General features: G+C 36.5%; 1 protein-coding gene across 1 annotated transcript; it reads right to left on the reverse strand.

The window, feature by feature from the left end:
• Positions 1–1,856: 1,856 nt before the first annotated feature.
• Positions 1,857–12,768, reverse strand: LOC124172471. Its single transcript, XM_046551910.1, has 7 exons — positions 10,777–12,768; positions 6,165–6,370; positions 5,531–5,851; positions 5,140–5,378; positions 4,880–5,039; positions 3,416–3,453; positions 1,857–1,880 (listed from the first exon to the last, which is right to left on the reverse strand). Exons 3-7 carry the CDS (start codon positions 5,694–5,696, stop codon positions 1,857–1,859), a joined length of 627 nt encoding a protein of 208 aa, XP_046407866.1. The 5' UTR covers positions 5,697–5,851; positions 6,165–6,370; positions 10,777–12,768.
• Positions 12,769–17,716: the final 4,948 nt, after the last annotated feature.

Below are 17,716 nucleotides of genomic sequence, written 5' to 3' on the forward strand. Positions count from 1 at the left end.
TTCAATAATGTGCATAAATGTTTCTTCATATCTGGGCTCATCATCTTGTTGCATCATTTAGAGGAACAGGGTGGGCAATATCTTGAATTCAGATCCTCCTAAATGGAGTGCTTAAGAATATTTTGGTACTGAATTTGGCCCATAATATTGTATGGATTAGCTTTTTTATTTTCTAAGTGGATAGTCCTCTTACCAAGGTGTTCTGCAGTGCATATATTGTGCATTAAATTGAAATGCATGTTATGTGAATACCAGTGGTGATTTGTTTTATTGTTATATGTTACTCAAGTTCACTCAGTTGATGTCACCAAGATTATTCCTTTGTTCCAGATTCAATGCTGCCTGTTGTATCATGTTTGGAATTGATGGCTATATAATGGAACGACTTCTACAATGATAAGATACAATTACTGCATTTCATGTCCAAATAACCTAAGCAGAAGAAGCATGTGCAGCGTTATATTCACAGCAATCATCTTCTGCATTGGCATTGTGGTGTCACCATGTATTTTGCTTAATGAGAGAATATATCTGGAGTAGCAAAATGTATTTTTTCATAAATTTTCTAACTTGTTGTTTGTTTTTTCTATATTCAAGTTCAACGCTCAGTCTAAATCATATTGAACTTCTATTATGTTAAAACTGATTCCATGGGGTGTCATCTGTATTATTTATTTATGAGCAAGTGTTTGATGTTGCTCCACATAGCTAGTTATTAGAGCATCACCTCTGTCAGTGTTTACCTGGCCTTGATGTATTTTATACAAGAGTAATTTTTTATATGATTACCTCTTAACTACCTGTTCCATTGCTTTACTCTGGTAATTCACATAAGTGGTTACATTTTTGAGTTCTTTACATCAAATTTGAAGATGAGTTGCTGATATGGAATTCTCAATCTATTCAATAGCATGGAAGCACCTTTATTCTAATGCTCTGACATAGGTATATTTGGCCTGGTTAAGTGGTTTTTCCCTCTTTGTTTGTTGTGTGTTGATACGATGACTAATCAGTTCTTATTGCATATATCCCTCTTTGGCATATACACATTTTATCATTACCAATATGTATAATGTTTATACCATGAATACTTGGTTATCTACCAGTTGAGTCGTGGTTAATGTGGATTGTTGACGGCTTTACACATTCTAGTGAAACATGTTTGCATTAAGTTGTCTTATATAGAGATATAAAATCAACTGTTATATCAGATATTTCATTATTTTGGCATAAAAAGAGCAAAGTTTATTATAATTTACCACCTAGTATCAGAGCTTTCTGGTTTAAATATCCTTAGAAATCCTTAATTTGCAGGAATGATTTCCAAGAACACTTCTTACCTAAGATTTTAATGAATTTTCAAGTGAGAGAAAGATTCTTACATCACTTCTAAAAGGTGCAAGGTTCGGTCTTTAAAAAATTTATTTACCTTTGCTTAACATATTGTCAAGATTAAGAGCCATTTTTCACATTTATTCCCATACAGTACTACTACTAGTCCACTTGTTTAGAGAGAACACATGAGATCACATCAAAGGACACATGAATAAACTTAGGTGATTCGTGCATGTTAAATTTTTGTAACTATTATGCAGACGTATGGAAATCATTCTATAATTATGTTAATTATCCTAAGCATATGATGAGGATGTAAAAAATGACTACTAAGATATGGATGTCATTCACATTAATCTCCAATTTAAGGATATTGATACCTAAGTGTATGGAAATTGTATTTTATTCCATGGCATATTTCAGTTAGGCTAACAGATGTCCTGTTGTAAATCTTTCACGGAATTGAATTGAGACAAGAGTGGACTAAATGAGGAGCCTGCTGTTGACAAAAGTCATATGTATCAATCTAGCTGACTTGAAGCTAACTAAGAAGGAAGACTTATTTCCATATCTTATCATATACTTTTGAGTGTTTTGTTACAAAATGCATGGGCATGCCATTACAGGAGTTGTGTCCTGGTCATAAAAGACTTCAGTAATCTTTTTTGGATTAATAGCAAAATAGTTCATGTCATATATAGATTGAATTTTATTCCTACATTAGTGCCCCGGTATATATTAGGATTTTGGCCTTAATATGAGCACTTAGGTTCTTCTTTATTTATCTTATGTTTCACTTCATTTCACCTTAAGCAGAGATGGGAATTGCTTATAATCACGAATATATTATCTGGGATTGGGATATTATGGGAGAAATGATCTCTATTTCAGTCATAAATAAATTTTTTACCAAATGCGTCTGCTTGGAATTTGAAAGTTAGTACCCTTGTGTCAACTCAGATTGTAGAAGTTAATTTTATATGTCTAGTTAAGTATTACCTACTGCTGTTATTAATCACAATTAACTGTTCACGGAGCTATGTTGTGTTATTAGGCGTTCATTCATTGTATCCCACAATTTTTTTATGTTGATTTAATTGCAAGAGTGCATCTTAGTGTACGTACTAGGTTTTTTGAGAATGGTCTGACATGATCCCCTGTTAGATTTTGTTCTACTTTTACTTTTCATGGAATTGTATGGATGTTCATTTTAGAATTGTTTTCTTTTGCTATGTGTTCTCTATTCCAAGGACTTATTTCCCAGGAAAAGACCCCAGTGGTTCACCTAGGCTTGTAGTTATTAAATTTTTTTTCAATTAGTGATGCAGTAAACAGTGGAAGGGCTTGCATAGGGATGATAATAAGCAAGTTGTTAAACCGTGATTCAAGTTTGTTTTTATTCTAGGTTGCTGCAAGCCTGATTCTGGCTTGCATTGCTATTTGGGTACAAGGGCGGACTGGCCAGGTTGGCAATCTCTGAGTCACCCAAGCTTAGGGGGCCCCGCTCCATCTTGAGGGGATATTAAAGGTGTAATTAAAAAAAGATATTCATTACTTAGGTTACTTGCACCAATATTTTTTGTAATTATAAAAAGTTTTGTGTTCATTGGTTGCTTTCTTTACTGCATACTCATTGTAAATTAAATGAAGTGAGTTAGGTGTCCAGAAGGTAAAAAAAAACTGCAAGTGCTGATTCCCACACAGCACACGGACACCTTTCGGACATCCGGTGATTGTCCGCCAAGTGGCCTATGGACATCCTACGGACATCCCAATTCATACCAAATGATGTCCGCTGCAAGTCCGCATGTCAGTAAAAAAGGTGGCCTATGGACGACCTGAAATTGTCCGCTCCGGACACCTTCAGGACACGTTTAGGTTAGGATTGCATTTTGTTCGATACTAATAAATAATAGGTCCAGACAAGAATTTAAATAAATAAGGCATCAATTTCATGCACAATATTTATTTGCCTTCTTAAAATAGTACAATGCCAGAAACTACATATGATTTAAACTTTCTTCTTCCCCTGTAACCTCTCCTTGGCGTGCCTTAGCCAGCTTTGGATGGCAACCTCCACATCCTTTTCAGGGGCTGCCTTGCTCTCCTGCACTGCTCCTGTAATAATGAAGTATATAAACATTTCATTGTAGCAAGAAATCATCTCTTGTAGGTAACAAGCAGATTACATAAGACAGGACACTACAGTCTTTTAGTATTGTGTTTAACATTCTTAAGGTTTCAAAATTAGGAAAACTGTCCATTTTAGGTTGCATACATTTTACAAACTTTTCTTTTAACGTTTCTTCTTCTTAAAAAAGAAAAGATTTTGAGAATAAAGAAAAATATTATTATGTTAGTAATTTATATATTGTAATAAAGAACATTTTCCATAGAGCAATTGTTGCACATAGATTTTGATCCCAAATATGAGAAGACTGTTTGACTGTTAGACCCTAGTGCATCATCTAGAATAAAATCTTTGATCCATCCTTGCCAGACAGCTAAGAGGAGGTCTCGAAGAAGAGATTGGAAAAAGCATTCAAATGGAGGATAATATTTCTGAACAATTGGTCTCTGCTTGAAGATTATGACTACACTAGAGTGAATTGTGGAGGTAAAGAAAATTGTTACGTAAGCTGGGTATAAAGGAAGACTAATGCAGAAGAGCTGAATATGGTATAGGAGGAAAAGAAACTAGAAAATTTAAAGGAGGAAGTTTAAGTGGATGGAGAGCAAACTGTATTTATCTGAATATGGTCCCCACTTTTTTTTCCAAAAATGCCCACGGTAAAATTAAAGGGGGGAGTATATTCAAGCATGTTTTTTAAATTTTTTCCTGAAACTGAGGCCTAAAAATTTAGGGGGGGACTATATTCGGAGAAATACAGCACTATGAGATGAAGTGGGATTGAAGGGGGGTTTTTAGGGGCAGTATGTTGCATAAGGCAAATAGAGAGAAATAGAAGAAGAATTTCACATGGAATTGGAGTAGGTTGTCCATGTAGGGAGTAAAAGGCTCAATGCAGAGAAATTACTGGGAGAGAAAGACATTAGGTCATGGTGGAGACTAGAATTAAGAAGTATAACTTGGCGCTTTGTATAATTTTGCCACTTTGAGCAGAAATTCTTATAATGATTATGATGACAGAGTATACTTCATACACTCAACTCTTTTCTGATTGAATTGACAAAAAGGGCATTAATCAGTAAAGAAATTACACTGACATATAAGATTATGTATTTATGCCAGGCTATAGCTATTTATAAATGAATGACTAAAATTTACCGATGGCCTTTAATGTTCTCTTTGCAAATCTTTGAGAGAAATTTTTCAGGAAAATGTGAATTAAAGAATGAAAAATTATGACTTAGCATTCTACTTTCTAATTTTACTTTTTCTATTCAATTTTTAACCAGGGCCCTTGCCTCGTTGTCCATTCTATACATATAATGAGCATTTAGAAACCATGGATGAGAGGATACTTTTTTCCATGTAGAAGCTCGACATCAATGAATAGAAAGTCAATGACACTGTGCTTACGGATAACAATTCTTCCCAATCTAAGGCCCATGAATGATCTCTTAGTGCCAGCACCAGATAAGCTGAATCCTGAAGCCATATTATCATCAAATATCCTTCTCATTGTTCGCCTGGTGGCATCTGAGACAGAATTTCCACCTATTTTCCCCAAGTAGTCCACCTGTTAAAGAAGAGTAGTAACTTAATATGTGCATTGTTAATACAGCCAACACATCATTGAAACATTAATTATGAATGTTAAATATTTTGGAATTACCTACCATCTTATCTGCAAAAAATTCATTTTTCAATTCCTCCTCCACAGCCCTCAACTCATCCTCTGTGGATATATTTAGGAAGTTCTCCATAGAAGGGGAAGAATCAGTAACTTCAGAGCAACCTCCGTTCTGCTGTGCCTTAATATCAGTCAACTGCTTTAAAACAGACTCCAACAACTCTCTGTTGAGGGCTACCATGCTTCTCAGCATTGAAAGCTGCCGTGTTACATGCTTTTTAAAATCTGTCAAAATAATGTATGTTCATTACTTCTCACATGATTATATAATTCACAAAAGAAAAGTCTTAATTAAAAGTTGAGCAAGAGAGGGACATTTATTGGAAAGTTGAAAAATTACCACCCAAGCATGCCATCTGGCATGAAATGGTATTTACCTTCATCTGAATAGCTCAGATCATAGACTTTAGATTTTTCTTCCATAGGCAAGGTACTATGGGATTGCATGTCATCTTCCAATGGCATTGGGGTTGATGTCCTTAGGGTTTTTCGGCACATTGCATCGGCAGGAGGTGGAGGGAGCTTTGGGAGGTTTTCCCTCATGTCTTCCTGAGCATCGTCAGGATATATATCTGACTCTGAGGAACTTGAAAATTTTCTTACTCTCCTTCGCTTCCTCTTTCCTGAGCAGGCATCGGAATTGATGTCAGATGTTTCTTCTGCCTGCCTTAGTTTCCCTCTTGCATCTGCATACGTATCTTCAAGGAAAAATACAGGAAATAATCAACAAAAACTTGCCACATCTTATGAAGAATTATCTGATACTGATGCACATCATGACCGATGATTTTGTAAATGGTGAAACATCATGCATGCCTTGAGAAATATAAAAGGAAGGTAATGAACAAGAATTTTTATCATCATGAAGATTATATTTTAAGCATATGTAAACACCTCTATGCAAATAGCCTTCAGAAAATTAAAAAAAAAATGAATCATCAAAGATGAAATAGAATATAAGAGGTCAAATTTCAATGACAATATAATAATACCTTGTATGATATTACTAACCATATGTACCCAAAATGCGAACTGAATGCCAGGACCAGCCATCACCTACTTACTACCACTTCATTAACAACGGCCTTTTTGATTCTTTCGTCCGTTTTATACGGGGGCCACGCACATTTCCCTTTCTCTGTCCAACATGATGGTACCACTGCCACATCATTTGTCGCCAGGAAAATGGCTATGCAGAAATTTCCATCCATATTTCACTGGAAGACAGAAAATAATTTTTAACCACCACTTCAGCTGCCTAATGCTGTGATTACATTCAAAGGCACGGTATGAATTATAAGTTTCTGAGTCTATTTTAATGGCTTTAGAATAAAAATTCAAATCCAAGCAAACCTCAAATTATAACAGATTGCTTGGGTAGCATTGCAAATATCATTGCAATTAGGTAAGGTTTTTGATGTCCAACTAAAATATTATCCTTGTTCCATTCTATAGGGTTGTTCCAAGTTTTAAAAGATGGATATTTATAAATTAGAGTAGGTAAGCCTATGTCCTCAACCCTTATAAAATTTTATGTTTATAAGCTTCTAACATCTAAAATATATGTAACTCCTTTGATACCATTTTAACATCATTTTAATTAATGTAATCTAATTTTAAAGAGCGTTAGATTCCTTATCAACAATGGTGTTGGGAAATAAGTAGCGAGTCAGTAACAGGGTCATCAAGGGTTAGGTTCAAGAGCATACTAAATTTTGAGCATTTTAAGCATATTTTAACAATAATTTATGTAACATATTTTTATTGATACTTTTGGCAGAAACATAGCATTCAAAATGACATTTCAAACATACAGATCAGTTGGCAATAAAACTAGTTCACACCACGGTACGTATGTAACATGCTAAAAACCACAAAGCCATCCTTGAAGGGAAACTTTATAAATTTCATTTGAATTGCCTTCACCGGCCAATGTTCCAATTGGGAAAAGCCACTGCAAAAATATATTCCCATAAGTGAGGATTGGCAAGGAATAGTGTAATAATTATTCTTATGGAGGAACTTATATCCTACTACAACACATTCTTTCATTTTATCAAATGCAATATTTTTTACAAGTATTACTGTCCCATCCTCCAGTCCGCAACAATTATCCGATTCCCTCTCAGAATCCAACGTGAAGCCATGAATAATTACTTTCTTGTACTGAGGATTTTGGCAATCTTTTGTCAGAGGACCATTTTCATGCTGCTTTTCAAATTTTTTTTCCATAGGTACAATTTCAGTGGCTTTATTATGTGACATTTCTTGTGATCGCTTCACTATTTGTTGGAGTGGTCTTTCAGATTTGCGTAGCATTTTTTTCAAAGTTTGCATAAAATTTTCAAAACTAAATGCACTGAATGAATCCAATGCACCATAACGTTTAACATCATCACCTATGTGCAGCAAGCCATGAACATTATATGAAACATACTGTGGACCATATAAAATGGGAAATGTTTGTACAAAATGCTTCAACAAAGACTTAGCATATTCATTATAAACCAAGCAGTGATGTGGAGACACTAATATTGAAACAGCAGCATGCAATGTCATGAAATGTTTGTATTTTAATGAAGACAGCTCAGTTCTCAAAACTAATGGGCCAGTATACAGGAGGAATTGCCTAAATTCAGTGGCTTTCCAACGATCTAGCTCTTGGAGACGTCTTGGCCTTCGAACAAATTCAGTTGGAATAAAAGGTTTTAAAGTGCATAACAAGTCAGATATTTTGCAAATGGCTTTACTATCTAAACGGATGGGAATTTTGGCCTTAGTCCACAAATTTAGTAACTTTCTAACCACCCCCAAACAAATCAAATGCATATAATCAAATGGCATTTGAGTAACTATACCAAAGTTTGGTATTGCATCAAAAGGACATGGTCCAACATGGTGATCTTCTTGCTCTTTATTGGCAAAACTTTCATCTGTCCTCTCTGTACACTCCATTAATGGATAGCAAATTCTTCCCTGAATGTATTCTCCTTCCTGAGTACATTTTGGACATCCATAATATCCACTATGGCCCTTAGTGCCAGTAACAAATGACCTTGCAGGTGCATCACATATGATGGCATGTAATCTGATGGTAACCACATGACCATTTATTGCTATACCAGAGAGAGTCAGGCCTCTTAACTCTTCCACAAAGTCATCAAGAAAACTTACAGGTGATTTAGGCTTCTCAAGACCATGATAGCATCCTATAATATAAGGCCCAAGTGCTTTACCTTCACAGATAACATTACATAAAATAGGCCAAAGTTGGCTCCCGCTACTCTTCGAAATTGGCAATCCATCAATGCCCACCATCAGTTTAAGCTCAGCAGGGTAACTGTCAAAACTTTCACATACCTTTCTTAATGCATACTCTAACCCTATATGACAATATTCCCCTGGAGGAACACCCCTTAAATTTACAGATTTGGGGGTTTGGAGCAATGTTCGCGGGTCCTTAGGCAACATAACATGACAAGAGTGGCTCCTCAAAATTCCTAAGAGTGACCTAAGGGAAGAATGAGGAATATTGCAGTTTGTAGCCCAAGCTGCCAACTTTTGGTGGAATGACAGGCCATGAAATTGAGAAAGTTCATTGGCACAACAGGGTGCCTCAGGTTCACTCCCTATCGATTCTTGAGATGAGATGGATTCATCATCATCATCGATGGATGGATCTTGAGAGTGGTGTTCTTCTACGACCGAGGATGATTCTGCAATTCCTTGCAATTGACCATTTCCATCAGACTTCAGTCTTTCAGATAAACCAAACATTTCTGGGGTTGAAATTTGTTTGGCAATTTCCCTGTAGGTTCTTGCTCTTCTAAAGAGTTGCCTCTCAGAGAGGTGCTTGTTAACCTTAGGCATTTCTCTAAGAAACAAATGTACAAAAAAAAATAATTAACCTCACGTGAGGTAATTCAAAATGCATATTTTCAGTGTAAATACGTGAATCTATGCTTCATAGTGTTGGATTTATTAAAAAACCTTTTCTTTAATTATTTTTTTAATATAGCTGAGATTGTTATGCAGAATAACGTTTTGCATTGTTACCTGCAGAAAAAATTATGTGACACTTGCCAGAACCGCCTTCACCACAAGTGAGGTTGGGTGAGATTCAGCTTCACTCCCTCCTCCCATGAATGCCTTAGTTTAAAACCCTCTACTTACTACTCTGTTATTCAAAAATTTTCCACCCTGGTTTTGGACCCCCTCCCTCGATCTGGCTACCCTACTTCTTCTAAACCAGATAGTCTGGGTTTAAATCCCAACAGTGGCGAAGATTTTTCAAAGGCAGCCCGATCCCTACTGGAGTGCTGTTTGTAGGATACTTCAAGTTCCGTATTCCTTCGGTCGGATAAGACGTTAAGCAAATGTAATACGACGGGTTTCAAGTTAAAATACCACAGTATTGTGAAAGGGTGAGAGGCCAAGGGGTGCAAGCAATATTTTTTCTCAAATACAGTTACTTCAGAAATTGGCAGAAGTAATACACTAAAACTAGGTGGCTAAGGGGTACGAGTGAGTCTCTGTTCTGTGCTGACAGAGAGTGAAGAATTAAATGCACTACTAAATAAATATAGTTGATCCTGTTTGTCTTCTTTGCCTAATTCCTTTTCCTAACACTACTTAGAAAAAGAAATCACTTGTACCCATTGGCTTCTCATATATCCCCTCATATAATAAGGGGACGTAAGGCCTAGTCCCTTTGGCACCCTTTGTATGGAGTAGGCTAATGCCGATGCCGGGTTTCTTCCCACCCTTCCCTTGACTCCTGACTTTAACTATCGGTCGCCTCTCCCAAATACCATTACCGTAGACAGACAACACTGTAAACTTAATGTAATGGAAAGTTCATTTATTTCCTTTTATTTCCCTGTAATAGTTATTGTTGAAGTTGTAAAAATTACTGTTTGAGCATGAGCGATAACTGTGGACTAATTAATATATTGTACACAAATGCGGACGGCTTGTGAATAGATGCCCTAATTTAGCCGATCAGGATAATAACTATCCAGCCTTTTAGATATCAATAATAGTAATTTATGTCTCATGATTTGAGAAATTGTTTCAATAGTCAAATTCAGAGTTACATGCTAATGCCAGCATAAAAATCGATAAGGGTAAATCAGGATCTGACTTCACATTAATTTTACAACCCTCAGCATTAGCGACATTATATATAAATAACTAAGAGTGAACAATTCCTTGACACCCTGTACATGTTATATTGCAAAACTAGGACCAATCAATCGGTGATGGGAATTAAGTTACATTAACTTTAACACAGTTTCAGACTAAAGTCAAAATAGTACTGTAGGTTAACTTCTCTCGCGATTACCAGCGGATTAGAAATCCAATTACTGCACACGTTTCAGGCTCAGACTCAAAATAACAAAACAAAACAGACAACAAAATGTTTTAAAAATATCCATTTTTATGAAGGTTTATGTATTTCTCAAACATTATTCACAATGTATGATAATAAGAAAAACTAATAATTTTTCACCCTTAGGTTCACTTAATGCATGTGTAGTTCTAACCCGCTGGTAATCCCGAGATATGTTAACCTCACTATTCGCCGGAAAAACAAAAAATCTTTTTTCATAACTGTACTCACCCTCTAAGAACAGCGTGTGCACGCAAGTAATGTACTCCCTCGCTGCTTTTTTGATCCACTGGCACTGAAATGGACGTACGGTATGCTCAGGCCAGGCCAACTTTATGACTCCACTGCATCCCTCTTGGCGAATGTGTTTACTGCCCTGCCACATAGCTGCTGCAGCATTTGGGTATCCCCTACCCCTCATGAAGTGGAACTGCTACTCTCTTGCTGCATGTGTGATCCACTGACACTGGACGGTACCCTCAGGTCAAGCGAACTTAATAACTCCACTGCATCTCTCTTGCCGAATGTGTTTACTGCCCTGCCACAGAGCAGCCGTAGCCTTGGGGTATCCCCTCTCCCTCGATGTTTTTTAACTGTTCTCCCTTGCTGCACATGTGCTACCCAGCGTAAGTTTTGCCAACGTAAGGAATTCATCTACCGGACATGCATGGGACCCTTGTTGCCAGTGGTAACGTATTATTTTAAACTTAGCCATTGGCAACACACATCTTTTCCCCCGCATCAAGCTGTGGGTTGCCGTTATTTCTCTCAAGTTGCCAGGAGCCGAAGACAAGCGGTGAGCTTGTGAGTAGGCGTGTAAAGATTAATGACGTAAATTTAAGAAATTTAGCACTTGTTTACAGTAAATCGAAAATTTTGTCACAGCAAAAATATGTAGCGTGGCTCGTAAACACTTTTATGCGATGATTTTTTACGACATTCAGAGTGAATTATCAAGACGTCCAGAATGAAATTAAAGAATAACGTAAACTTCACTGTTCACAGAAACTCTAATTTTCACCAACTTTATGACAAAAATCCTTTAAATGTAGATGTAGTAATCCTTTAGACGTAATTAATAACAACATGTTCTCAAACAACAGCCGGCCGGCACTGCACTTCTTCACTTGAGATCATTCCGCGGGGCCGCGGGCTTTCTTTCTGGGTGGCTATTGGTGGCTATCGTGGCTGGCGCTATGGCACCAGGCACCACCCGAGAAAGAAAATAGTCCCACACCGGATACGAATCTTAGCAGGGACGCCTGAGTCATATGTTAATTCACGAGTTTAGGAAATTTTGGCGTATATGATACAGTTTTATCGCTGCATATGAATTTGCCTGCATACTGTTCAAAGCATTCGTACTAATGGGCAGGGTTTGGGGGTTTGGGAGTCCTTGGAGGAAAGTCAGGAGCTCAGGAGGGATTCCTCCCAACTCCTTACCTCCGTGACTCTTGGGAGGAGAACTCTGTTCAGAGGAAATAAAAGAACTCCCTGAGTTTTTTTTCTCCTCCAGCATGTGTCTAGGTGTGAATCAAAAGGCTTTCCTCCGAGAAGAGTTTCCTTCCAAAAAAGCTAGAGCAATACACAAAAAGTATCTGCGGCACACATATGGCAGAGCTCCGGACAGAGGAAGGCATCTCATCAAGAGGATGAAAAAAGTTGAAAAAAATTTCGGGTCATATTAAAACAATTCAATTAAGCAATTATTTCAACCTGTAAGTCTACTGTACAGGATAAATGTCACATATATGTTGTAAACTTAGTAAAACCATACCTATAATGGTTTAATACCGTTATAAACATTATAATTGTTGCTAAATTGTTTAAACATTAAAGGTATTCAGAACCTACTTAAAGCACCACAACACTGCTCATTTTCTATTCTTTACACCGTAAGACATTGTTACTTTGAAAATGTTGTTAAAATTGTTGCTAATTATTTTAACTTAAGACATTATTATAAACAATATAGAGTTCCACTTAACCATTCTTTTGTTGTTGGTTAACCTGAGTAAATTAATGAAATTGTAAGATTTTGAAAATGTTTCTAAAATTGTTGCTAACTTTGTTTAAACAATTGTAATTGTTATAAACATAATAGAGTAAGAGTACATTGTTCATTCCACGTTTCTCAACCGTATAAAATGCGGGAATTGTTAATTTTTGTAAAAGTTGTTAAATTTGTTTAAATTTAAGTAATTTTTATAATCATGAAAGAGTATTGTTTATTGTTCATCCAACGCTTCTCAACTGTACAACATGCGGAAATTTAATTTTTTCAATGTTGCTAAAATTGTTGCTAATTTTGTTTAAACTTTAAAATTGTTATAAACAATGTAGAGAGTCATAAGTTTGTTCAATTGTTGTTGTTTAACCCGTAAGGCATGTAGAAATTTTTAACGCTCGTAAATGTTACTAAAATTGTTGCTAACTTTGTTTAAATTTAATTAATTGTTTTAAACAATATAAAACTTAAAAATAGCGTTCATTTATGTTGTTCTTAAACTATAGAAACGGTAAAAATGTCAAAATTTTGTTTCGTTAAATAGTTTCTAATTTCCTCCCAGAGTCCACACAGCGTAGTTACAACAATAGGATTACATTTGGTTTCCTAAAATAATCCTCAAAATATCTCTTCCTCCACGAAAAATTTCCTCTCCCTCGATCAGGAGGAAGTATTCTGGCTTCAGAAACGAGAGAGTTTTTTTTCTTTCTCCCTTCTCCTATACTCCCTACTCGGAGGAGGATCTCGAGACTTTCTCTTGGTGTTCCTCTCTGAGGAGGTGAGTGTTTTAAGAGGAAACCAACTCACTAACTCTGCGTAATGGGACACTAGCTGGACGTCCGCGGGACATCCGAGATAGGACAGTGTGCGGACGGATGGCCAGGACAGCCGGCGGATGTCTTCTGGCTGTCCTGAAAACCGCGGACACTGAGAGGACGCGGCGGACGCGCAGCGGACGTCCTCTGGCAACGATGTGCTGTGTGGGTTTGGAATGGTTATTTGGAAAGATTGTATTTAGTTTCTTTTTTTTAGATTTCGGTGCTGTTTCTGGGACAAATTCATTAAAGAGATATCAGCTCCATAATAAATTATTAATTTTTCTCAATTTTCATAGTATTTTTTTATTAACTTTATCTACTATTTAAGAGCGAGAAAATTGTCAAAGTCTATTTTCGGGCATGCAGTTCCCTAAAATTTTTCAAGGAAGACCTCCGAATTCCCCCCATCAGGACCCCAGACCGCTGGATACTACTATCATTGGAACAGATATGCCCTCTGTCTGTTTCTATCATTGGCATTTGGTATTGAGCACATCCATCCATGTGAGTACCCTGCAGGGGCCCAGGTAGTACTTAAGACTGGGGGGGGTGGGTTTAGGTGCAACTAATACCAGGGTGTGTGGGGGAACGGAATACCCTCCAGGATAAGCGGTCGGTGCGAGATTAGTAAATTGGCGAAATTTAAGATAAATGGTGAGTTTTATGGCTTTCTGAGGGATATTTAATTAGTCCTTACACTATTCTATTAGTAATATTAATCCAATTAAGTAAAATGGATTAAAATTAAAAATATCTCTGGGGGAGGAATTTATCCCCCATAACCCCCCTCGCTGCTCCATTGGTACCCAGGATCAAAGCAAGGAGGACATGTGGTCTTTCAAGTAGTAACATTTTTGCAAAGAATGAAGAAGCCAAAATTGTAAGTAAATTATGACAGCGTTTCATTGGTCTATACAATGAAGAGAATGACTTAAATTTGTTACATGTCTTATGCGAAAATAATTTCTTTAAAATTTTCGTTACGAGCTTAATTTCTTTTCGCTTCAAAGGGGGGGGGCGTAGCCAGGAATTTCGTTCGGGTTAATGATCGAAAAAACTATTTGTCAAAGAAATCTTTTGTAAACTCGTCATTTCTCAATATTTTGTTTTTTAAATTAATCAAAGTAACTGTGTTTTCATATTGTCCGGGGGACAGGGGGGTCCTATCCCACCGCACTACGCCGCTGAAAGGCCGTCTCCAGCTGGTTACGCCCATCTACCCGCTGTCCTACTATCAGATTTCAGTCATTAAACTCGCGGCGGAATTGCTTGTGTCAGTACATATTTTGCAAAGAGCCTTTTTATTGAGGGTAAGAGTTTCCGTTAATAGTATTTTCAGTGATTATTTAGCGCAATTGGGTGTCAACCCATTAAAACAAGGGTTCGATCAGGTCGTAATACGTTTAGCCTTTGCCCTGGTTTTACCTTTATTTTCGCCGTTTGCATTGTTGTCATGCCTAGAAAATTTGTACTTATGTTACTGAAGGTTTCGAAAATCAATATCACCTATTCGAAAATTACCAACATTCTTCGCTTACCAAAAAAACGAAGAAATTTTACCACATCTCCTTATGGGAAAACGGAGTATTTACACTGAAAATGGCGGACGTCGTGGTTGCCATAGTGGAAGCCTATGCGACGACTCGACATGATGAGAGAGTAGTGTTGAGAGAGCAATCTAGAGGACTCTGGGTATGGCACAGTTAAAGGTGACACTCTTCGGCTTTTGTCGACAACAGTAGGAATCTAAAAAGATAAATTTTGCGGACTGAAATAGTTATGGTATGAAGTTTTGAGGATAAACTCTATATTGTAATCCATTAACTTCTTGGTGACGCAAATGGAGAAATATAATGTTGTAGAACTGCCGGTGGCCATTAAATCGAATATTAACTAAAAAGGCACTTCGATTAACGATCAAAAGATAATTTAGCATACATTTTGTTAATCTACAATAAAAGGGTACATGAAAGGCCCTCGTCCTTGGTAAACGGAAAAGTCTAATTTCCCTGAAACGGTTTTTCCCTATATGTGAGCCCTTGGCAAGATGCTATTTATGTTGCAGTTGGTTTTTCAGTGTCAAAGACTGAAGACATGTCGTCTTTTGGCAAAACTTAGTGTTTACTAGACAATAATATTCAGGAAGAATGGGATTTAAATTCACCATTTATCGACTTAGAACGGTAATCCACACACATGGCTCTTGGTCATTCCATTTCAAATCAACCAGGCCATGACACCCACGGATTCGGATTTTCTTGAAACTTGCCATGGTCATGCATTCAATATTCACTGCATGAATTGCTTCATGCAGTGAATATTTAATGATAATCGTGGGATCATTATGGGACACTTAGCTTTAGGAAAAAATCTTGCCTTTTCATCTCACAGGAATGGAGTTATGGATGAAAATAAAAATCACCATGTGTTGCACGTTGCGGCACTTAAGGGGTCACTCCCAAATGGCAATTGCTCATATTTCATTAACAATTGAAAATTGGAGGCAAATATTGTACACAATTTCTAATTATACCAGGAAGTATGGAAAGTTTCAGGAAAATCTGAGTTGTTGAGTGTCATTTGGACAAAATATTGGTTGATTTGACATGGAATAACTCCTCTACCATACTCCTTGTTTTAAGAACAAAGAATTCCCTGACCTATGCTGCTAAATAATAAAATGTGAGAGAACTTGAAAATAGTTTGTTGGTCGGTTGTTAAATATAGTCCCGAGTGCATGCAAACATATTATATTTCTGTTTGCTGACCTCTCCTTTAGGTTTAACTATGATCTTATGAGGCTAAGGTTATGTACAACTAAAAACATCTTAGCAACATTTGAGAAATTGGTTGTTTATTTTCAATTAATTTTACATGAATAGATGGTGGGTACAATGAAGGGGTAGCGATTTACTACACTGAATAATACTTCTGTACGCTAAATGACGAACTTGTGTCATTTCCATTATGAATCAATTATTCTCACTTCGTAGTACAGACTCAACCAACTGAATCATTGTTGGCCGAGATCGCTTGTTTATATACTACGGCAAACGTGGAACGCTGCTTTGGGAGTTCCTGGAATATTCCCAATTTTCTCTACTGCGTGTTGTGGCGGATATGGCGCCACAAAGGCAAGATTTGGCAAAGTATTAGAAATTAATTTTAGTGCGCCAAAATTATCCATGAAAATAATTTCATCAAAATTGTAAAATTAGAAAGAAATCAGGAATTTTGATGTGATGTATCTTTTCTATAGCTGATTAGTTAATTTGTAAATACTACTTTCTAATATTTGAATATAAATTTAATATTCACATCAATTTTTATTGATTACATCCCAAATATATATGGCTAAATACATAGATAAGATTCATTCCTGTTCATGCCTTTTATGAAATTATTTGTTTCTGTAAATAATTTAATAGATGAACACTATCCTGTTTTAAAAATGCATCATAATTTGTGAAAGTATTCTATTAATATTGTTGTTAACAAGTTTATTTTATATATTATGTTAAATTATGTTGTAGTTAATGTTTAAATATGACCTTAGTATTAATAAGTTACCTGTACCTTGGTTGTTACCATTGTTGGGAAATACAATTTTTAGGTACTGAGATGCTTATCCTACATAACAGCCTTAAAAATCTTGGCTAAGGATATGGTGTGCAGAGGGTTACCCAGGAATTACACGGGGCCAGATTCTTCAACTCAATTTTCTATGAACCAGTTGCCCAGGTGCCCTGATGACGATGGACAACTTGTTCATCAAAACTTTGGCTGATTGTTAGATGGAATTTGATAACCTGACCCAGTGGAATTCCCGACTTACGTTACACAGTACTGTACACTGGGAAAACCTGTGATAATTCTTTATATGCTATGCATGCCTGACAGGTTTATTGCATTCTTAATTTTTCTTGGGCTACCAATTTGAAGGGTGTGTACGGAACGGAGCAAATAATAATCAGATGGTACAATGTCTGTGGAATTTGACTGGTGCGTTCAGCCTTTGTTTTACAGTGTTTCCAAATAGGTTTTCATGTTTAATGTTTTAGGTTTTCTAACATTAGCTCAAGCATTTTATGCTGTGGAATCACTATAGAATCATTGGGAAACCAAGTTTCATGCTTAATATTAAATTCCCAACACATGCAATCACTAGGAAATGGCTTGGTTGGTAACTCCAACTAAAAAGCAAACTCTTCTTGAGTTTAGCATTGATCTTCCTCAAGAAATGTCTCCAATAATGATTCTTTGAAGGTGTTTGGCCTTCCTTTACGTGGACAGTTGTCGTCATTGAAATTACCGTCGTTGAAGCAGTGATACCAATCATGTCACA

This window comes from Ischnura elegans (assembly GCF_921293095.1).
Source record: "Ischnura elegans chromosome 13 unlocalized genomic scaffold, ioIscEleg1.1 SUPER_13_unloc_1, whole genome shotgun sequence".
Classification (NCBI taxonomy): Eukaryota; Metazoa; Arthropoda; class Insecta; order Odonata; family Coenagrionidae; genus Ischnura; species Ischnura elegans.

Excerpts from the sequence above, each read along its gene's own strand:
- LOC124172471 (XM_046551910.1), bottom strand. The coding sequence starts at position 5,696 with ATGAGGGAAAACCTCCCAAAGCTCCCTCCACCTCCTGCCGATGCAATG. Across the intron at positions 5,379-5,530 it reads TCTGAGCTATTCAGATGAAG|ATTTTAAAAAGCATGTAACA; the intron begins GTAAATACCATT and ends TTATTTTGACAG. Across the intron at positions 3,454-4,879 it reads ATTGGGAAGAATTGTTATCC|GAGCAGTGCAGGAGAGCAAG; the intron begins GTAAGCACAGTG and ends TCATTATTACAG.